The sequence below is a fragment of the Cynoglossus semilaevis genome, chromosome 20 (genome assembly GCF_000523025.1).
Source record: "Cynoglossus semilaevis isolate Cse_v1.0 chromosome 20, Cse_v1.0, whole genome shotgun sequence".
Lineage (NCBI taxonomy): Eukaryota > Metazoa > Chordata > Actinopteri > Pleuronectiformes > Cynoglossidae > Cynoglossus > Cynoglossus semilaevis.
The window spans coordinates 1,047,119-1,070,215 of record NC_024326.1 but is presented as its reverse complement, the minus strand read 5'-3'; the positions used below and the strand labels follow the sequence as shown (position 1 = coordinate 1,070,215).

The following is a 23,097-nucleotide window of genomic DNA, read 5'->3' as shown; positions in this document are numbered from 1 at the left end:
ATACCGATACACACAGATTTAAAGAGGAGGTTGAAGTAAAGTAAAAGCACTCAGACACACATCGAGCGCATTGGTGCACATTCATTTGCACAAATGTCTTCCTGGGGGTTTCTCACCTCAGCTTTGTCAACTTCAATACCGCAGTAAAACATTCTAATAAACGAAAAAGTGAACACAGAAAAACGAGTCGCCCAAATAAAACCAACGGTAAGCCATTAAAAAGCACTTTTAAAAAATAAATAAACTTGTACGATACAAGCATTGCTCTGTGCTGAAGTCGCGAAGACCATGTTTATCAGATGTAAACAAAGACTCACCGAACACAAACTCCTCTGGGTACTCAACGACACTTGTTTTTCTGAGGGTTTACGGCGCCGGGAAATGGCTTCTCTTCTCCGCCGCTGACCTGGTTACTCCGGCGGTGGAACATCTGTATCCGCCGTATAGCGACGGCTTCTTTGTTGCTGTATGGAGCACGAGAAGAAGCAGCAGCAGCTCCACATCTGCAGTTCACCAGGGACCCGACGCTTAGTGTCCGTTTACTCTGCACTTCGCCGCGGATTGGTCCCTTCTACCACAACACAGCGTCATGCGCTCAGGCTATTGGCTGAATTCTTGGTGGCGCATTCAAGGCCACTCGTAAAAATGCTGCAGCTCTATATATCTCAATTTGCAGATGTAGTACCGCCACTAATACTGATACGTTAAAATTCGAATTAGAAACCACTATAGTAGAATTTATAATTATATTACATATCAAATATAAAACATTTACTTGTGAATTTAAAGACATTTTATATTTACTAATTTTACAGAATATTTTATGCGTCTACACTTACCCCGAAAGTCTGATACTGCATGTTTTTATTACTGCAGGATGGGCCTTCTTTGGACGTCTTCTTAGGACTGAGGACTTTCATGAGGGCGCTATATTAGCCCACCGTATTTAAGACTTATCTAAGACACAAAGTAATACAGTATATTGTCGTATTTAAAACATTTTCTTACCTTAGTAATACCTTAGTACAATAAGTCCATAATATTAAATAATTTGCTGTTTTTGTTGATGATGGCAATGATAATGATTTGCTCTCATATATAAAATAACCACTACTGTAAATGTAGTGTACATTTTATACATTTAATAATGTGGAGGAAAGCTATTCGTTTGTTTTATTTTTTTCATAAAATTTTACAGTTTAGAAATGTTAATATTATTATATATTATTTATTTTATGCACTGACATGCGTGGTAGCAAACGAGACATAATTTCTTCAACACTATATTTTTCCAAATTCCAAAAGAACCACAAGATTCCTTTATAAAAAGAGTTGAGAAGAATAGGAATCATCATCATCATCGTCATTGGCGTAGTCTGCTGTAAAATCTGAAACTCAGGACATTTGGTTGAAGCCGGGCTGATTGATTTGCATCCACTTATAACTTGAGCAGTTTGTGCTCAACAACCTCAATAACCACACTAGCAAATCAATACAAACTGATGTCTCACAGCCTTTTGTTTAATGTAAGTCAATTATTCAGACCATGACATGTGTGGTGATAGATTATTCTAATTTCAATCTCACCGCATTCATTGATTGTTTCTCCTACAGGAATTACACACACACACATTATAGACTTTAACACAAATCAATGCATTTATTACCTTCTGATAAATGGACATGAAAACGTCTGTACTGTACTGTGAGCGGTTTGGCACAAAAACACAACTTATTTATATTGAACTGAAATCTTTTCATCTGGCATAATTAAGCCTTGTGCTCCTCAACTTATTTTAGAGCTATTTGGCTCCCTCTTTTGGTAAAACTAGGGCAATGCAATCAGATGATCGCCGATCTGCGAATTTTCCTGCACATTCTCCTCTTTCTCGCAGCCTTATACCTGTCCTACACCACCTTGATGTACTTCCCTGCCTCTTCTACAGTATCTTGCACCAGTAGAGCTTTTCTCTCTGTTGCTCCATCATATGTTTCGCCTGGAATCTCCAGAAAGTTAGTGCAACCCCTACTTTTTTGTCAGATTTGTTACTCCAAAGGGTTCATAAATAATGTTCATTTGTGTATTTGAGCTTTTATTTATTCTTGTATTTGATAACAAACAAAACACACAACAACCAGGACAGTACACCCTGCTGTAGGCTAGAGAGATTGTACACAGATGTCAAAACTGAAAGGAGTAAAACACAAAATGAAAACGTTTGCACTGTTTTTCCAGTTGACTTCTCATGTCACATTTTGGTTAGTCGACCCCAAGTGTTCCTGCAACGCAGTCAAGGGCGTAAAAGCCATTAGTGTTAAAGAGTGAAACCTGGACGTTAAAATGAGTCAGCATTTTTCTTTTTCTTTTTTTAAGCAACATCAATTTAAGGCTGGAAACATGTCAGCGGAGACAGGAAATCAATAACCATTTATGAGTTACAGCACCACTGTTTCCGTCTGAAATGATACTATAGAGTGGGGGTAATTTTTACATAAAACTGTACATTTCATTAATTTAATATTGTGATTGGGTGTACAAAAGGACTGAAAGAATTATGTGGCGACTTTTGACCTGTGTGGAACATGTCTCAGCCAATCAATGACGAGGAGTAGCATCTGTTTTGGATTCTAACGCCAACATTAACATTTCAATATCACAACAAAAACATTTGCGTTCATAAATGAGGCTGTTTTGTAACAGATGAGTTTCTTGACTAATCGCCGTGTTACATTTCAGCTCTTGACATCTCACCTCAGAAAAATCTTCCACCAAGAGATTTAACGTCAACAACAGAAACTAAGAAAAAAAAAAAGAAAAACTATGTAAACTTCACAAATAGTGAAAACATTCATACCTTGCCAAATAATGGAACACTTAATAAATGCTGCAAAATAGTTAATCAATGCTCCACGACAGCAACATACAGGGCAGAAATTAACCAAATCAGTCAAGCAACATCAATATGTCCATGTCAAAACAAGGTTAAATTGCACAACAGTGAAGACAATTTGCTAATGCAAACTAGCTCATCATCATACTTGGGCCTTGAAAAACAAGTGATATGCATATACAGTTTCTAAGTTATATAAACACATTGAGAAACCCTTCACAACTACGGCAAACTCTAAACTGTAAAATATATCTGTTGTAAGAACAGTGGCGCAAAATACCAATTTTTTTTTAATATACAGTAATACTTTTTGTTTTTTAAAATATACAACTTTACATTGTCAACACGACAAAATGCTAAGCACGAGCCCTAGAGGCCAGAGAAGTGCATGTTATCAGGTCAGACGGAAGCCACTGGAAGAAAGGACGGCCACCAGAGAGGGGGACGAAGGCTCACCCTATCACAGCCAGGCTTTTCCACACTCTGTGTCCTGCAAAATTAATAAGAGCGGGGGAATCTGGAGTAGATACGAATTATACATGAGGCACACACACGACTGCAGCTGCACTACTCACACACACTAACACACACGCAGTCAGTAAAGAAGGAAGTCACCGACATGTGGAGGTGGCTCACACACAGATGAAACTTCACGAACATTCACCTGCTCCAAGAATCTCCCCATTCTATGTCACATTGTATTCAAGTAGCGACACTACTGTTAGTTAATTAAAGGTAAAGGATGGAAGAATTTTCAAAAACTACAAACTCAAAGCAACTTCAGTTATATCATTTCAGGGGAGTATGCAGTAACGCTGCCCTCTGCTGTTAATATCTTGGCTTTTTTTAAATTACAATTCAGATGTTTCTGGGCAGAGATATTTACTCAGCTCTAGTAGGTGGATGTCGGACTAAAGCCTCGACACGTTAGGTCTCTTGGTACGCTGTGAAGTGATGAATGATGTGGTTTACGCGTCAAAATAAAGTAACATTTTAAGCTCTGTCGACGACATTGTTAGAGGACGACAGCTCCACAAATCACTGCAGGGACAACCGCAGTTACAGGTCAGAAGCTCTGGAGGGAAGAAGTCAAACTTCATGCTGCTCGTCCACTAACAATACCAAAATTTAGTCAAACTTTTATCACGCACTTCACATCCTGGGACAGGACACAATACATCTGAACTTTCACAGTTTTACATTAAAAAAACAAAGAAACGTGCCCATGTGAAGAAGCTGGCCTTGGTCACCTCCACCTCACTGTGTCAACGCAGGGCACCGAGCTGAACAGGAATCAAAAACACTGAGAGAAGGTCGACTTTATGAACCACTCTTCAATGAGATAAAAGACACAAGGAAGGACATGATAAGAGGGAGATTTGACAACTCAAATATGGCCTTGGTTTGTGCGCCTTGAAAACAGTGACACTTTTCTCACATTCAATCTCAACTGACAGTAGTCACACAGCACGGAGTTGAGGACAGTTTGGTAAAAAAGCAAAAATGTGCTTATTATTTACACCTGACCTACGTTGAGTTACCTTTGTTCCTGTTGTGATTCAGCCACAGCTGAGAAGGCAAGCCAAAACCCTTCTGTTAAGGCCACTGAAATGTGCTTACGATGCTATTTTCTTTTTTTTTTTGTACTTTTTTTGACAGTGCCTTCTCTCTCCATCACTTCCCATGACACCTCTTGTGTGACCTTTACTGCCCTCTATCTGTTTTCTTCTAACCAACCTAAAACAAGGGGAAAAAAAAGAGTTGATGACACTGGATCGCTCCCGTTTGTTTTGTTCTTCTTGACGTCTATGATTTCCAGTTGTCCTTTCCTGCTCCACAAGAGCATCTTCACTTCCTTTGGTCTTACTTTTTGACATCACATGTCAAACAGCAACATCCTCAGTCATTGGCTGAACGTATCCTTCCGTGAACAGGAAGAACGCGCAGCTAAGAGCGGAGCAGATAGACCACAAACTCGTAGGTGCACATCATGATGGCGGTGTTGGGGATCTGTCTGACAAGGTGCGTGGTCAGGCCACGGTACAGTGCCCTGTATCCCTCCTCTCTGGGAACTGTGAGCAGAGTTTGGAAGAAGGAGCGGTACTTGCTGCCCTCTTCCCGTAGCCTTGTTCTTATCACTTCTGCAAATATATAAAAGCACCAAGTTAAAAACACAAAAGCACAACCTCCAAAAAAACTGCTGGTAAACTTTTTTTAACCTGCTATTTTTGAACAAAATGGGCCTTTAGAGAAGCTGACCTTAATGCTCCAACACAGAATCACCTTAATAAAGAAGGCAGTGTCTGCAGTGCTGCAGGATGGCGGTGATATTTTTACTGTTTTTGGACCGTGCTGTTTTTCCAGTAACTAAAAATGACTCACTGCTATGTCATCGTGTTCACAGGGCAACATTTAAAAACTGCACCGCACAGATTTTGGTCGAGCCTTTTGTTGATGCTGTTTGCTCTTCATTCACAGCTGTGGTGTCCTGTGGTGTTCTGCTGAAGGTTTGGTTGTGGCATTGAAACACATGTAAAGTCACACAAGAGTCCACCGATTACAGAAAAGGGAGAGTCCGAAATTATTGTGACAGACCAATAAGTTCTATTTTCAAAATATTTGTTTAAGTTTTTATCCTTTTAACCTTCTAATCAAATGTTGACAAGGAGTCCGATCAAACTGTGCGACGTGCACTTTTTCCCATGACCTTCGGTCGACTCTTCGGTCATTTCAGTAAACAAACAAAAGAGCCACATTGATTTTGTAATAGCATGTCATACCGTTGTCATATTCAAACACCTCTGACCAGCTACCTGGGGTTGCATGAGCTGCCACTAGGGCAGGCACGGGCAAACTACAGCACAGGGGCCAGATGTGGCCCGTTTGGCTTTTTTATTCTTATGTTATTAATTTCTATTTTCTGTTTTTTCATATTTCTGTCTTTCCCCTGCAATGCCCACATTTGCCCAATAGATGGCATAGAAAAGTCTAAAAGCTGACATTTACAAACGCTGCCTTTATAAGAAAGCTTGTTGTGTCTTTTGGGATTTTTTTCCCCCAATTGGGAATCAGGATTGCTTCGACCCAGTTGGGCTATAGTAGGGAGTGTGCAGCCAAGAAAATTTGGTAACTTTTCCTCTAGGAGGAAAAATGTTTCTGTGACAACAACATACCATGAGGATAAGCTATGGATGTGGCGCATGTTTTGGAAGTAGCCGCTGCGAGCATCATTCCCAAGAAGTCGAATGCGTCTCTGAATGACTCGTCCTCGTCGTCCATCCTGGCGTGGGCTTTGAAATCCAGCAGTTTTCATCATCATCATCATCATCATCATCATCATCATCATCATCATCATCATCATCATCATCATCATCATCATCATCATCATCATCATCATCATCATCATCATCATCATCATCATCATCATCATCATCATCATCATCATCATCATCGTCATTGGCGTAGTCTGCTGTAAAATCTGAAACTCAGGACATTTGGTTGAAGCCGGGCTGATTGATTTGCATCCACTTATAACTTGAGCAGTTTGTGCTCAACAACCTCAATAACCACACTAGCAAATCAATACAAACTGATGTTTCACAGCCTTTTGTTTAATGTAAGTCAATTATTCAGACCATGACATGTGTGGTGATAGATTATTCTAATTTCAATCTCACCGCATTCATTGATTGTTTCTCCTACAGGAATTACACACACACACATTATAGACTTTAACACAAATCAATGCATTTATTACCTTCTGATAAATGGACATGAAAACGTCTGTACTGTACTGTGAGCGGTTTGGCACAAAAACACAACTTATTTATATTGAACTGAAATCTTTTCATCTGGCATAATTAAGCCTTGTGCTCCTCAACTTATTTTAGAGCTATTTGGCTCCCTCTTTTGGTAAAACTAGGGCAATGCAATCAGATGATCGCCGATCTGCGAATTTTCCTGCACATTCTCCTCTTTCTCGCAGCCTTATACCTGTCCTACACCACCTTGATGTACTTCCCTGCCTCTTCTACAGTATCTTGCACCAGTAGAGCTTTTCTCTCTGTTGCTCCATCATATGTTTCGCCTGGAATCTCCAGAAAGTTAGTGCAACCCCTACTTTTTTGTCAGATTTGTTACTCCAAAGGGTTCATAAATAATGTTCATTTGTGTATTTGAGCTTTTATTTATTCTTGTATTTGATAACAAACAAAACACACAACAACCAGGACAGTACACCCTGCTGTAGGCTAGAGAGATTGTACACAGATGTCAAAACTGAAAGGAGTAAAACACAAAATGAAAACGTTTGCACTGTTTTTCCAGTTGACTTCTCATGTCACATTTTGGTTAGTCGACCCCAAGTGTTCCTGCAACGCAGTCAAGGGCGTAAAAGCCATTAGTGTTAAAGAGTGAAACCTGGACGTTAAAATGAGTCAGCATTTTTCTTTTTCTTTTTTTAAGCAACATCAATTTAAGGCTGGAAACATGTCAGCGGAGACAGGAAATCAATAACCATTTATGAGTTACAGCACCACTGTTTCCGTCTGAAATGATACTATAGAGTGGGGGTAATTTTTACATAAAACTGTACATTTCATTAATTTAATATTGTGATTGGGTGTACAAAAGGACTGAAAGAATTATGTGGCGACTTTTGACCTGTGTGGAACATGTCTCAGCCAATCAATGACGAGGAGTAGCATCTGTTTTGGATTCTAACGCCAACATTAACATTTCAATATCACAACAAAAACATTTGCGTTCATAAATGAGGCTGTTTTGTAACAGATGAGTTTCTTGACTAATCGCCGTGTTACATTTCAGCTCTTGACATCTCACCTCAGAAAAATCTTCCACCAAGAGATTTAACGTCAACAACAGAAACTAAGAAAAAAAAAAAGAAAAACTATGTAAACTTCACAAATAGTGAAAACATTCATACCTTGCCAAATAATGGAACACTTAATAAATGCTGCAAAATAGTTAATCAATGCTCCACGACAGCAACATACAGGGCAGAAATTAACCAAATCAGTCAAGCAACATCAATATGTCCATGTCAAAACAAGGTTAAATTGCACAACAGTGAAGACAATTTGCTAATGCAAACTAGCTCATCATCATACTTGGGCCTTGAAAAACAAGTGATATGCATATACAGTTTCTAAGTTATATAAACACATTGAGAAACCCTTCACAACTACGGCAAACTCTAAACTGTAAAATATATCTGTTGTAAGAACAGTGGCGCAAAATACCAATTTTTTTTTAATATACAGTAATACTTTTTGTTTTTTAAAATATACAACTTTACATTGTCAACACGACAAAATGCTAAGCACGAGCCCTAGAGGCCAGAGAAGTGCATGTTATCAGGTCAGACGGAAGCCACTGGAAGAAAGGACGGCCACCAGAGAGGGGGACGAAGGCTCACCCTATCACAGCCAGGCTTTTCCACACTCTGTGTCCTGCAAAATTAATAAGAGCGGGGGAATCTGGAGTAGATACGAATTATACATGAGGCACACACACGACTGCAGCTGCACTACTCACACACACTAACACACACGCAGTCAGTAAAGAAGGAAGTCACCGACATGTGGAGGTGGCTCACACACAGATGAAACTTCACGAACATTCACCTGCTCCAAGAATCTCCCCATTCTATGTCACATTGTATTCAAGTAGCGACACTACTGTTAGTTAATTAAAGGTAAAGGATGGAAGAATTTTCAAAAACTACAAACTCAAAGCAACTTCAGTTATATCATTTCAGGGGAGTATGCAGTAACGCTGCCCTCTGCTGTTAATATCTTGGCTTTTTTTAAATTACAATTCAGATGTTTCTGGGCAGAGATATTTACTCAGCTCTAGTAGGTGGATGTCGGACTAAAGCCTCGACACGTTAGGTCTCTTGGTACGCTGTGAAGTGATGAATGATGTGGTTTACGCGTCAAAATAAAGTAACATTTTAAGCTCTGTCGACGACATTGTTAGAGGACGACAGCTCCACAAATCACTGCAGGGACAACCGCAGTTACAGGTCAGAAGCTCTGGAGGGAAGAAGTCAAACTTCATGCTGCTCGTCCACTAACAATACCAAAATTTAGTCAAACTTTTATCACGCACTTCACATCCTGGGACAGGACACAATACATCTGAACTTTCACAGTTTTACATTAAAAAAACAAAGAAACGTGCCCATGTGAAGAAGCTGGCCTTGGTCACCTCCACCTCACTGTGTCAACGCAGGGCACCGAGCTGAACAGGAATCAAAAACACTGAGAGAAGGTCGACTTTATGAACCACTCTTCAATGAGATAAAAGACACAAGGAAGGACATGATAAGAGGGAGATTTGACAACTCAAATATGGCCTTGGTTTGTGCGCCTTGAAAACAGTGACACTTTTCTCACATTCAATCTCAACTGACAGTAGTCACACAGCACGGAGTTGAGGACAGTTTGGTAAAAAAGCAAAAATGTGCTTATTATTTACACCTGACCTACGTTGAGTTACCTTTGTTCCTGTTGTGATTCAGCCACAGCTGAGAAGGCAAGCCAAAACCCTTCTGTTAAGGCCACTGAAATGTGCTTACGATGCTATTTTCTTTTTTTTTGTACTTTTTTTGACAGTGCCTTCTCTCTCCATCACTTCCCATGACACCTCTTGTGTGACCTTTACTGCCCTCTATCTGTTTTCTTCTAACCAACCTAAAACAAGGGGAAAAAAAAGAGTTGATGACACTGGATCGCTCCCGTTTGTTTTGTTCTTCTTGACGTCTATGATTTCCAGTTGTCCTTTCCTGCTCCACAAGAGCATCTTCACTTCCTTTGGTCTTACTTTTTGACATCACATGTCAAACAGCAACATCCTCAGTCATTGGCTGAACGTATCCTTCCGTGAACAGGAAGAACGCGCAGCTAAGAGCGGAGCAGATAGACCACAAACTCGTAGGTGCACATCATGATGGCGGTGTTGGGGATCTGTCTGACAAGGTGCGTGGTCAGGCCACGGTACAGTGCCCTGTATCCCTCCTCTCTGGGAACTGTGAGCAGAGTTTGGAAGAAGGAGCGGTACTTGCTGCCCTCTTCCCGTAGCCTTGTTCTTATCACTTCTGCAAATATATAAAAGCACCAAGTTAAAAACACAAAAGCACAACCTCCAAAAAAACTGCTGGTAAACTTTTTTTAACCTGCTATTTTTGAACAAAATGGGCCTTTAGAGAAGCTGACCTTAATGCTCCAACACAGAATCACCTTAATAAAGAAGGCAGTGTCTGCAGTGCTGCAGGATGGCGGTGATATTTTTACTGTTTTTGGACCGTGCTGTTTTTCCAGTAACTAAAAATGACTCACTGCTATGTCATCGTGTTCACAGGGCAACATTTAAAAACTGCACCGCACAGATTTTGGTCGAGCCTTTTGTTGATGCTGTTTGCTCTTCATTCACAGCTGTGGTGTCCTGTGGTGTTCTGCTGAAGGTTTGGTTGTGGCATTGAAACACATGTAAAGTCACACAAGAGTCCACCGATTACAGAAAAGGGAGAGTCCGAAATTATTGTGACAGACCAATAAGTTCTATTTTCAAAATATTTGTTTAAGTTTTTATCCTTTTAACCTTCTAATCAAATGTTGACAAGGAGTCCGATCAAACTGTGCGACGTGCACTTTTTCCCATGACCTTCGGTCGACTCTTCGGTCATTTCAGTAAACAAACAAAAGAGCCACATTGATTTTGTAATAGCATGTCATACCGTTGTCATATTCAAACACCTCTGACCAGCTACCTGGGGTTGCATGAGCTGCCACTAGGGCAGGCACGGGCAAACTACAGCACAGGGGCCAGATGTGGCCCGTTTGGCTTTTTTATTCTTATGTTATTAATTTCTATTTTCTGTTTTTTCATATTTCTGTCTTTCCCCTGCAATGCCCACATTTGCCCAATAGATGGCATAGAAAAGTCTAAAAGCTGACATTTACAAACGCTGCCTTTATAAGAAAGCTTGTTGTGTCTTTTGGGATTTTTTTCCCCCAATTGGGAATCAGGATTGCTTCGACCCAGTTGGGCTATAGTAGGGAGTGTGCAGCCAAGAAAATTTGGTAACTTTTCCTCTAGGAGGAAAAATGTTTCTGTGACAACAACATACCATGAGGATAAGCTATGGATGTGGCGCATGTTTTGGAAGTAGCCGCTGCGAGCATCATTCCCAAGAAGTCGAATGCGTCTCTGAATGACTCGTCCTCGTCGTCCATCCTGGCGTGGGCTTTGAAATCCAGCAGTTTTTGTTTAATTCTCTCATAGATGACAAAATGTATAACGGTCTCCGAGATGCCGGCGTACGACGCCGACATCCCCCTGTAAAAACCTCGCAGTCCGTCCATCTGGTACACCCGCCGCACGCACTCAAACGCGTTCATTTGCCGCTCACCCCGGTTCCTGTAATCACAATAAGGCGTTAGTAATGAAGTGATATTATTTACTTTCATTAACTTGGCATGAAGATGTAAGGCTTCGCACCTGGCATCAAGCTGCAGACGGGTCTTAATCAGCCAGATGGGGTTGGTGGCTGTGATGGCAGTGAAACCTGAGAAGAGGTCAGAGGGTCAGACGGAGGAAAAGACACACAGGAAATCACAGAATCACCTAACAGTCTTACAACTGTGCAAGAACAGTGAGGAAGCTATTCACGAAACACAAGCAATGTTTTTTTGTTTGTTTTTTTTCCTTTTAGTTCAACGCATTTCCAGTTATGATTTATTTATTATTGGTTTAGTAACAAGAAAATAAACTTCACATAATGTTCCCCAAACAAAACAGCTCTGCACTTGATGTAAATCTTTAAATTTTAAAAAGCAGGTGGAGGAAAAACAGATTTAAGCTGTGAGCACTTTAATCTTTTTAATTTATATCCTTTTTAGGCATTGTAACAATCTAGCCTAATTATTCATTTAACTAGTTCAATAAAAAATAGAATTATATATTTTTTTTTTTTTAAAAAAACCTACCTTTTAATGTCATTATCTACGTGCTCTATAAGCAGATCCACTAAAACAAGTTTAACACAAATGTTCAGGTTAAGCAGCACTAGGCCTTGGAGTGGGTCCACTTTTGACCCGCTAAAATCAAGACTTTTGTGTTTTGTTTTCCGTAGCACTGATGCTACTGATGTTGAACTGGTGGTTTGATACTGGCTCGTACTAGAGCAGAGAGACAAAGCCCATTATAGCCAGTGTAGAAACAAAACATCTCAGTAAGTCATATTATGAGATTAAAATAGGGATGGTTGTGTATGACTGTTTCATGTCTAATACTGCAACTTCCTTAGGTTTGGGTATCAGATCAGATGAGCTATAGATGTTTGTTTTATGTTTAAATCTGAAAGATTGACCAATATTGGACCGATACCGATCCAAGGTATTAGCTTAGGGCCATCCCTAGGTTGAAGTCTGAATTAGGAGACCCCAAAGCTTAAGTCAATGAGAAGGAATCTCAAGATGTTGGAGTGACGGCAACAAACTGTGAGGTGCATAAAAAGCTATTTCCAATGACCAGTATCTGCAAATAAACCTAAAACAACACATGTACACCTATAGTAATAGTTAATACTTATCTAAGCATCTGGTGGTTTATTTTACTTTCCATCTCATAATCACAACTTACTGTGTTCTACTAAACTGGTGAGAACGGGCTTTTACAGAAACAGGACGGTGAGATTCTTCAGTTATTCACTGGGACTCAAGTGCAAAGTTAATGGGATTTAGTGAAGCCTGTAATGCCGTTTTTTTGTTTTTTTTTTGCATTTTTTGGACTTGTAACACAGGTCTCTCTGATCAAAAAATGCTTTTTTTGTTACGTAGTGAGGGTTAGCAATCCCTATAAATAAAGATTGTTGAGTAGCTGAAAACAATATTTAGCCTTTCTCTACAAATTAGTCTTTTGGATGTAAATGTTGCATGACAGAAAAAAAAACCATACAGGGCTACCTGCAGGAGACAGATAACACAGGGGCGCACAGGTCTATATATAAAGCCTGAATGCTTCTAAGAGTCTACGAGCGCTGCAGAACCCTACGCTAAGGCGACTGCGTGAAGAAGAGAGGACGACACACATCTGTTGAAGAGAAGAAGAGAACGAAAAAAAGAGAGAGGAAAAAGGAGGGAAGTAGAAGGAAGTAGCGTCTATGGAGTGTACTCACGAGGGAGGGGCAAAGCTCCTCCAGCTCCTCCCCGCTGCAGCTAGTAGCCTGCAGATATGGGGGGCTCAGTTGGCGGGGATCTCCCACCCAATCACGTAGGGGTGAAAGCTTTACAGTAAAGCCCTAAAATAGACACAGGCTTTTCTGTACCACAGTCACACACAAGCAGCAGTCACATCCACCCACCAAACCCCAACTCCCAACAGCTAGCACAACCCCACTGATGCTGTAGTAGTTGATGGAGAAGAGACTGGAGGTGAAGGGTCAACCCTGCCCCCATCTTTCTCCATTCTCTAACCCCATATTAACACCACCCACTCACCCAGGAATGCTTTTTTTTTAAATTATACAATACTGTGCAAAATGTAAGGCAGGTGTGATCAAATACCTATAAACGTCTTATAAACTGACCTAGCACAGAATTCTGTGGATTCTGATTGGCTCAATGGCATCACTGGTTTCTGCCATGATATTATCACAGGCAACCACCTGTGACGTCCTTCACGTTTCCTGTTCATTTGATTGTCATTAAAAGTGCAATTCCATGCATCACGAGTCTTGTGAACCGCGTCTTTAACGCCCTCTGCTGGGCAACAGTGATTGGCTGCTCTTCACCCAGGTTTAAACCTCCACCCAACCATTTGTACAGTAATGTTGCAGTTGCTTATAGAAACGATGATAATTAGCATCCACTTTACAGGATTGGTTGATCAAGCATCTGACTATAACCCTCAGAAAATCTCTCATTTGCCAACAATGGTATTCAAAGATGGACATAACAACTAATAACAAACTAATATTTGTTTTAACTGTCTAAATGTCTTAACAGCATTACTCAAAGCTGCCTTGAAGGTTTGCACAGTAGTGTATTTTCAAAATGTCAAAAACTAGCTGCTTCCCTTTACTTGTCTTACCAATTGAATAGTTCATTTTGTTTAAATAAAAATAAAAAAACGATGGGAGGCAATCCTTAAAACAGTTGGAAAGGCAGAAAATAAAACTGAGAATATATGTAGTATATATTTTGAAATGATCATTTCATAATTAGTCACTACCAGTAAAGTAATATTAATTTATACTCTACCTATCAGAGCAAGATGAGGTGCCTAAACAAAGTAGGGTGGACATTAGGAGGCAGGTGGAAATGCTAACCTTGTCGTTGTGGAGTGTGGGTTCTATTTTAAGCAGGGCGGTGATGAAATGTTTGTAGAGAGCATTATGATGATGTAATGATGAAGTGAAACGAAAATGAAATGAAACAGTGATGGAAAACAATGTATGCAGCCGAGTCTGGTTCTTAATGATATTCTCAAACATCGTGGAAGAAATCTTCTCTTCTCTTCTCTGAAGATCCACGTATATTTGATATTAGGGAAAACAGGTAGCTAATGAACGGGTGGCTAATGCTTCCTAATTACTTGATTTATGAATAATATTTTGTATCGGTGTATTAAGTCACCCTTACCAAACAAATCGGAAATCAGAATTAGCAAAAAATAAATAAAATCACAAATGTTTCATCTCTGCCTAAAAGCTTTGATAAATTCTAAAGAAGTTACCGCACACGTGCAGCCAGAACCAAACCTCGGCAGCGATGTTACTACGTGTGGTGATCTTTAATGGAAAGGAATAGAATGGAATGTCTGGGAAACTTCTCTGGAAGTGACTGATTCACATTCAATCACATTCAGATAAGTGAGTGGAGAAGACATGATGTCATGAAGTCAAGCTGGAATTCATTAGGTGAAAAGTAGCTACTGAGGTTTTCAAAATAAGACTCCAGTCTCACAAGCTTGAAATGAGTCCAGAACATGACAAACATCGAAACCTTTGTATAGCACCAAACAGCACACAAGAGTTTGCATGAAAAGAACGACGGAGTTATGAATGATGACAACAAACGTCATCATTGCCTGCACAGTAAAGACAAGGTTAGCATTTCTTTTAAAGCAGATTAAATTAACTCAACTTTTTACCTGTTAAAGATGTTAAACGACAACAAAATCGTCAGGTGTGTGTCAAGAAAAAAATAAAAATATTACAACCTAAACCTTAAATAAGCAGTAAAAAACACTGCCATAATAATGTTATTAGCATTACCAAGTCATCAAGTCTTTCTTCAATAGTTTAAGAAAAATCACTGTGGTTTACCAGTGGAAAGAAACAGGGTGCTACCTGACGTGTCCGCCCGAGCGCCAGGGGCCCCGGTTGACCTTTGGGGACAGTGCTCTCTCCTCTATACACACAGAGCAAAGAAATAGGGCCTAGACCACACTGTTCAAGTAACAACTGGGATGTTAAACCATTTACAGAGTCCTCCAGAGAGGCCTCAAAATGAAATAATAAGAGGAAAAAAGAAGGGGGAGGGAGGGTAAAAAAAAAATTAATGGCAAACACAGTGGAGAACAGGGCCTGGAGAAGACGAAAGCACAACCAAAACTTTGAGGACTGCGTCTTTATTTTTGAATCCTAGTTTTATCATTTCATAGAACTGCCTGGCTGCAGGTCCTGAGTTATGGCTGGGCGCTGTAAGGATGTACTTAGAGGACGTTTTAAAGACAGCTCTTCAGAGTAAGTGGTGTGATGCACCAGGTGAACGTGTGCCTGCTTGTTATAATGGCCAGTTAAGTCATCAGCGGTACGCAATTAACATCCTGCCGTTTCTTTTCACATTAACAATTCAAGGGCGTTTTTAAAAATACACAGCTTCCCATTTCGGTCCCGAGAGTTTTTAATTGTGCTTTCTGTTCAGCCCTGTAGTGTAACCACCACTCTAAATATAATTCATTTACATGGAGAAGACACTTTATGCCAGTCATGACATATATTAGTGGTTAGCTTTGCATGCTTTAGTCTCAAGCCTTACAATTGTGACAATCCGATCAGTCATTTAATATATATGAAAAGTGTAAGAGCAATGGTAAAATAAACTATTGGGCTAATTGAACATCTTAAAAGATGCAAAGGTAAAACTAAAAGTCATCTCGTGAAGATGTAGTGTAGAGTTCTCTGAATTATTGGTTTCTAAATAAAACCTAAAAATGACCTAAAAGGTAAAAAGATCTGAGGGACAGTCTAGAAGACAGGGTAGAGGGCGCCGTCATTACCTGCCATCCCAGCTGACAGCATGTGCACCTGGGTCGAGTCTGGCGCCAACACTCCATTCAGCTTCTCTTTGGCTGTGGAATAGGCGGCGAAGTAGATCGCTCTGTGGCCAAGGAGGAGAGAGAGGTTAATAATTAAGAAGTAAGAACTCCATTAAGGCCGAGAGAGGTGCACGTGAGACTAACCTCAGAGGAAACCATTAAACTGACAACGCATTCCACTCTAATAGAAAGAAACAATGTTCTGCTATCCTGTTGAATGTGCTTGTTTAAACATTAGGCTGAAAAAAAAACAGTCTTTGTCTGTGAACGTTGGTGGTCTGCTGGACATGGTCAGTGTGATTAACCACTGAGGTTATCTGGGATTTGAATTTCTATTTTCTATGACTTTGATGAACAGATGAAGAAATGTCCAGCCAGCTGTTTGTTTGCTCTGGGACTTCTTTCTGGGATTAAAGTCAAAATTGATAAATGTACAAATGATAACATAAGGAGATGCAAGATGAAATCATAAAATGCGGCCAAAAAGCTTCAAAATATATAATAATAATCTGATTTGTGACCTTAGTCAGTAGTAAACTGTTTCTGTTGCAACTTTCATCATACAAATCTAACTATAATATTTTAAATCTTACTGTATTATATGAACATGAACCATGGGTTAAACCAACAGGGAGGTGCTGAAAAAGTCATGTCTCAGTCACTGTGGGGAATCAGACCACTGAGGGAGCAAGAACTAAAATGAAAACAAATATAAAGGTATCCTTTGTGATGGGAGACAACAACAGTCAGAGGATGGGAGGAACACAGCTGTCTGATCCTGCTGCTGCTGCCGATTCATTCAGACTAAACCTCCAGGCTGTTATGCAACCACATGCAGCTACAGCTAAGAAGGAACAAATCTGCTCATTTCCGATGGGATTTGCATCGGTAACTTCCACTGAATTGTTTCTTTTCAGAGAATGAACATCCGCCTGTTTCTGATAAATATTGCAGAAGTGAATTTTTTACCACATCTAACTTGGTTCAGTACACAAAAAAACCTGTTACATACCTGGAAGGTGCCACACCTACAAGTGTAGGTCCCAGTCCTCTGAACAGTGATCGAGCTCCTTCTCGCTGCAAGATTAACCTGAAAGGACAAATGCAAACAGATTTTCTTTATCTTGCATTTGGCGTAAAATATTTTACTGTTTGAATGTTTAATAACCTCATTATTGAAAAAATAAAACCTCACAGTGCGAGTTAGTATAGGAAGAAGCCAGACACTTTATCCAGGGCAGAGGTCACACAACATTCGGTTTGGCACATCCATTTGTGGCTAAATTTAAATCTGATGAGACTGAAAAGCCATGGAGCAGAGCCATGAAATAGAAATTCTTTGACTATCATCCAAACGCAACACAGAGCACAGCCTAATATTAACACTGGGTCATCATTATCACACAGGAGGAGCCCTAGAGTATGAAATACTGCTGGTATTTATAGTTAGCATCGTGACGACATCTTGATTATTTTTCATTTTTGGTGTTTGTTCCCTGTCTTTAGTCAGCACTGAACCAAGTCAACCTTAGTCAGAATCTGGTTTATGTTGACATACTACGATAAAGAAAGTCCCACAGAACTCAAGAGCCTGAGAGGCATCAGTCTTCTCAGCTATGTCGCTGCTCTTACTTTAGCGTGTAGTTTTTAGTTTTTGGGGGCATGAAGAAATATTTCTGGTGCATATTTGGGTTAGCAAACAGATCTTAGAAAGACAGCATTGTCCCCTGTTACAAAACTCAGATTACAACTCTAGATACTCAGTTCCAAAAATGGGAAGTAGGTCTAAACCTCAATGCCCAACTTGTGGCTTTTCCTCCGAATTTTAACCCTCCAACACTGCCCCCAGGTTTTTATAAGGCTACAGCACTGTACGGTTTCTGCACTTGTTCCAAGGATATTCAAAAATGGCTTATGTTGAGGCAAAGATTATTATTTAATTTAAGATAATCCTTATTGAAATACCTGTCCTTAAAAAAAGAAAATCCAAAAAACTGTTTTTTCTAAGAAAATGCATCATGATTTGGTTATAATGACACCTGTAAATTTTCTACAATTGCGATTTGGACTAAAGACTGAAGACTTGCAAAAAATGCCGACATTGCAAAAAATGTCTAACGCAAGCATTGTGCAGTGGAAAACTACCCATACAGCAGCTGTTGGCTCAGAGCGCTGTGTGACACAGTTCTGTCAGTCATGCCAAGACAAGAGATAAAAACATCTACACTGGATCTTCACCTAGACCCTGCACCTCTCTGTGGCCAACATTTACAACAACAAACCGGTCGTTCACTGATTTAAAGACCGTACAAAAATAAACTGCCAATAGACAGCCGATCCTTCTTCCTCACATCTTGTCCTCTGCTAATTTTCCACTTTGTTTAGTATGAATATGAATGCCATATGTAAAACAAAACAGAACAAAACCTGGATTCCAAATTCATAAGAACATCTGCGCTGGATATTTACCTACACCCTGCATCTCTCTGTTTCCAACGTTTAACAACAACGAACCATTTGTCCACTGAGTGTTGGAAGGTACAAAAATAAACTTCTGGAGGACAGAGTTTCCTACTTCCTCGTGTCTTGTTCCCATGGTAATTTTCCACTATGTTTAATATGAATATTAATGCCATATGGCACTGCAGAAGAACAGGGAACAAAACCTGAATTATTGACACCATGTGTTCAGAGATACACAAAAAAAGAATAAGAAAAAAAGAAATTACTTAATTTATTTTATTTTACATGAGTTATTATCATGAGGACATTGGACAACATTATTATTTGATTTTTGATTTTGGAATCCCGTTTGGTGTTTCAATTAACAGAATTGTACAATTAATATGCGGTGCGGTGTGTCTTACTTGAGACAGTGCAGAGGCCCTGGTGGAACAACACGGGCCACACTGGCTCCATTGACGGTGGACAGCTGGACTTGGGAGATGTAGAGAGTGATGGAGGACGACTGCAGTCGGGTTTTCACAACTTCCAGAGGACAAGTTAAAATGGCACCAACTGTTCCTCCACATCTGCAACGGGAACGGGAAGAGGGTTGAGACAAAAGTGTACACACGCTCTACATTTAGCTTATCAGGACCAGCAGAGTAAAGGGATGGATTATGTGTTCATACGACCCAGGGACACTTTCACAAAGTAACACATTTGGTCCATGGACAACTTTATTTTTAGTCCAGTTTGTTCTGCCAGCTCTCTTCATAAAGCCCCTGTTTACTACTGCTGTGTTGAAGCAGCGGTAACACTATCTGTTTTTCCTTTAATTTTTAAAAGACCTAGGAACAGCACACAGGCAAACACCGTGACATCAGTGTTGTCTTAGAGCAGCGGGTGAGGTATGGTCTCACCTGGGCAGCATCAGGTTTCAGTGCTGCACGAACTCTCAGTGGTGGCTGCAATACATCACAACTTTGACTGACCTTTTGTTATTTGACAACAGGACGGTGAGAATATGAACCATTGTTTAGTAAGCCTCGAGAACACATGCGCTAGCAACGCAATTAAGTCAAGGCTTTTGCAGTTGTCTCTTTAAACTTAAGAGTTTTCTATTAAAAATACGAGTTCCTTTAACGAAGGCCATAAAATTAGAACAACACGTAAACAACACATAAACTGACTGCATCAAAATAAAAGTAAAAGAACCCTGCGGTCATCTTGCTTTGACCTTTACCTCTACTTCAACAGGCGGCACAAGCCACATGTAAACAAACCGTCGTTGTCTCTCTCTTGTCTTCGCTATCTGATAAAAAGATAGCGATAAAAACGCACAACTTGTGCTCTCTTCTGGCTGTAACTCAGATTACAGATTACAGCTTGTTACGATTGGACAGGAAAGATTTTAGCGAATAACCCACAAAGCTGGAAACTGCTACGTCAATGAACCACATCAGTTTATAAACGCTCTATATGTCTGTTTAGGTATGATCTAGTTTTGGCGTTTATGAGGTGTAGGACACCCGGCAGTTAACAGGAACTTCTTTAAGCTGTGCTCTCTTTAGAGCAGCAACAGCTACTACTTCACCAGCAGCAGTGGTGACCTATGTCCTACTTTCAGGGCTACACTGAAAGCTGCTGCAGAGTAACAGTGGGGATGAAGACCGCCAGCTATGATATTTGAGTAGGCACGTCTAATTCCCCTTATTTAGGTTAGGGTTTTTGATTTTTACTCCATGTAAAAATGCAGGGATTGCCATATTTGATTGTCAGTGGTTTGGAAGTGATGATAAAACGAAGCATACTGTAAGTCAGAGGGGTCAGCTGTGTCAATAAAATAGTTCTCATATCTGGGTCAGCAGTTATTTAACAGCTGGTGACATTGTTTACAGTTAGCAGTGACTAATAAGCATGTCTTAAATGAACTCATTGTTGCTTGTGGGGGGTTTTAAATTAAAAGTAAACAATACCTTTCTTTATAGAGTTTCTTTAAAGTTTGGAAAGTTATGCAACCAACAGACTTAAATTACCATTTTTGGAATCAAGTACTGGCTGATTTTTTTAGACCCAACTAGAAAGTACAGGAAATGTGTTTAAAAATAACCAGAAAAACTATCATTTACAGGCAAAACTCAGCATGGAGCAAAAAGTATGTTGTTGTCTCTGGATTATTCCCTTGGTATATTATCCATATTATTACTACTCCCCAATGTCCAGTGATTGGATCCATTTATTCTAATAAAATTCACTGTGATTCTCCTTTTCTTTGGTTTCTCTCAGCTTTTTATCTTTTTTCTTCCTCTGAAAATGTTCACATTTGTTTTGTTATATATATATTATGTTTTGCCGATGCAAGCAGTTTTTGATATTGAGACCTTTAATTTTTAATAACGCGTACGAATCGATTTGTTCAAATATGTTGTATAACTGACTTTCTCTTCATTCTACTTAGCATAAAGGAAGCTGCATGACGACATATATCAAGTTACCGTGCGACCACAACAACGAACCCGGAAATGAAGTTAACTTCAAGTTAACAGTCAAAAAAATGAACTGATATGCAATTTTAGTGAGAATGTCATTGTTTATTATCTATAATCAGAGTTATAATTAAACGTTAAGTTATTTGTTATAGTTGAGCCTGCATAACATCATTTAACTTGAACAATTGTATTACTACATGTCTTATTCTGAAGCGTCAACAGGAAATGTCGCCTGTTAACACGGCGTGCACGCGCTGGTTTGAGTGCACGCGCCGGGTTTAAAAACGTTCTTAATTACCATTTTTGCATTTCAACCACTCAGAAACTGTTTAGGATGGCAACGTGTGGTTGAAAACGTTCAGAACCAATACACATATAACGTCCGTTGTTTGACTTTACTCACCCTCCAGCGAACAAATTAACCAGTGTGTCCCTTTGGCTCATTCTTTAGCATTCTTTGCCTGAGCAGCGCACCTCAGGGCCGGGGCAGAGGGACAAACACCGGCCTGTGTCCCGTCACGTCTTTTCTCTCCCCCGTTCCAGTAATTATTGCAGTCGCGAGGATGCGAACGTCGACGAGGAAACGAGGTCGATGATGAAGCAGCAGTGTGGGGCGAGTCTCCAGTAAATGAGTGCAGTGGGCCCGCAAACCACCTCTGACGACTGATGTTTTTCTAGAGAGTTCGACAGCTTCGGTTGGCTAGTCTTCGTCAAAAGATTACCTTAGCACAAACAAACACTTTTATAGCCAAAACGCTGGGTTGATTTTTTTTTCTTCTGATTTCATCGCAGGCTGCAGTGAAAGCACAGGAGGCAGAGCTCATAGTATTTACTGTATAATCATAGGCTGCCAAACGCTCACTGCCATTGGTTAACTGTGTCTTTTACGTCATAATATCCCTGCCCCTGATCATGCACTGTTCACATGGTCAGAGTGAATGAATCAGAGCTGCTCTTATCATCTCAAGGGCAAGAAAGATCATCCTCTCAAACCGTTATCACACCTTTGACAACAGGCATTCAGAAGAGGACTGGGTTTTTTATCGTCGAACTCGAACGGAAAAAAATGTAAACAAAAAAGCAGAACAAGGCGCAGCTGTTCCAAACTGTTTGTTGCTCACCCTTTTTTGGCATTAGACTATCGCAGAAAATATATCTGGTTATAGTGCATATATAAATGTGTACAACATTCAGAGAAACCTAGCATTCTTACGACATTCCTAAGATGGTATCAAGATCCAGTCCCCTTTCCTATCAAATTTCCTATCAAATCAAATTTTATTGCAATTAAAGACAGGCACAAAACTGTCATATGAATAAAAATTAAACACAGATATGACTATTTAGTGCCGACGCCACTGTTATCAGCTGAAAGCTTTTAGAGTACTAATTTGGGTCATCTGATTATGGAGCAGCCGGAACTGGTGCGCTTTTGTAATTGGAAGCACAGTACAACAGGTTGGAAGTCATGGGTTATACTTTCCACGTCTGTCAAGTCCAAATCAGTAAAGTCACGGCCTAAATTACTAGAGATTTTTGCGCGGTCTCGTGATTTTGATGGGCGCCTGAGAAGTGAGAGTTACATGAAGGAGCTGAACATGCACTGCAACCACGTCCTGTATCTTTGTAAATCAATCCAGAGGAATATTACCATTTTAATCATGTTAATTGAAACTCAAAAGTGTTATTTTATCAGGTTTATATTCCCAATAAAATAACTCACCATTCATTTATTCCTACAGTGTATTAGCTAACACAGCCCTTCATACGTTTACACAGTATATGATTCATACCTGTTTACACAATACACAGCAGCATACAAATACAGAAGCTCGGGGTCAGTCGCTGAACCGGTTTGTTTAAAGATAACCCACAATTTGTGAATAAAACACAGCACAAAGAACATGTTTCTATCTCATTACAGG

At 39.9% G+C, this 23,097-nt stretch overlaps 2 protein-coding genes across 3 annotated transcripts in view; both read right to left on the bottom strand.

The window, feature by feature from the left end:
- Nucleotides 1-576, bottom strand: part of spsb4a (splA/ryanodine receptor domain and SOCS box containing 4a) — a 52,635-nt gene extending 52,059 nt beyond the window's left edge. The window contains exon 1 of the mRNA XM_017042579.2: nucleotides 318-576. The gene's annotated coding sequence lies outside the window, so the exon portion shown is untranslated. The remainder of the gene's footprint in view (nucleotides 1-317) is intronic.
- A 1,504-nt stretch (nucleotides 577-2,080) lies between these two features.
- Nucleotides 2,081-22,039, bottom strand: slc25a36a (solute carrier family 25 member 36a). Of its 2 annotated transcripts, XM_025066065.1 has the most exons (8): nucleotides 21,576-22,039; nucleotides 19,106-19,270; nucleotides 17,251-17,328; nucleotides 16,200-16,300; nucleotides 11,415-11,481; nucleotides 11,151-11,333; nucleotides 6,065-6,171; nucleotides 2,081-5,032 (listed from the first exon to the last, which is right to left on the bottom strand). In XM_025066065.1, the coding sequence occupies exons 1-8, from the start codon at nucleotides 21,614-21,616 to the stop codon at nucleotides 4,839-4,841; spliced, it is 936 nt and encodes a 311-aa protein (XP_024921833.1). In that variant the 5' UTR covers nucleotides 21,617-22,039; the 3' UTR covers nucleotides 2,081-4,838. The 2 variants fall into 2 exon arrangements, with proteins under 2 accessions (XP_024921833.1, XP_008331949.1); XM_008333727.3 differs by lacking the exons at nucleotides 2,081-5,032; nucleotides 6,065-6,171 and adding an exon at nucleotides 7,062-10,011 and having other exon boundaries at nucleotides 11,044-11,333; nucleotides 21,576-22,034.
- Between the last annotated feature and the right edge of the window lie 1,058 nt (nucleotides 22,040-23,097).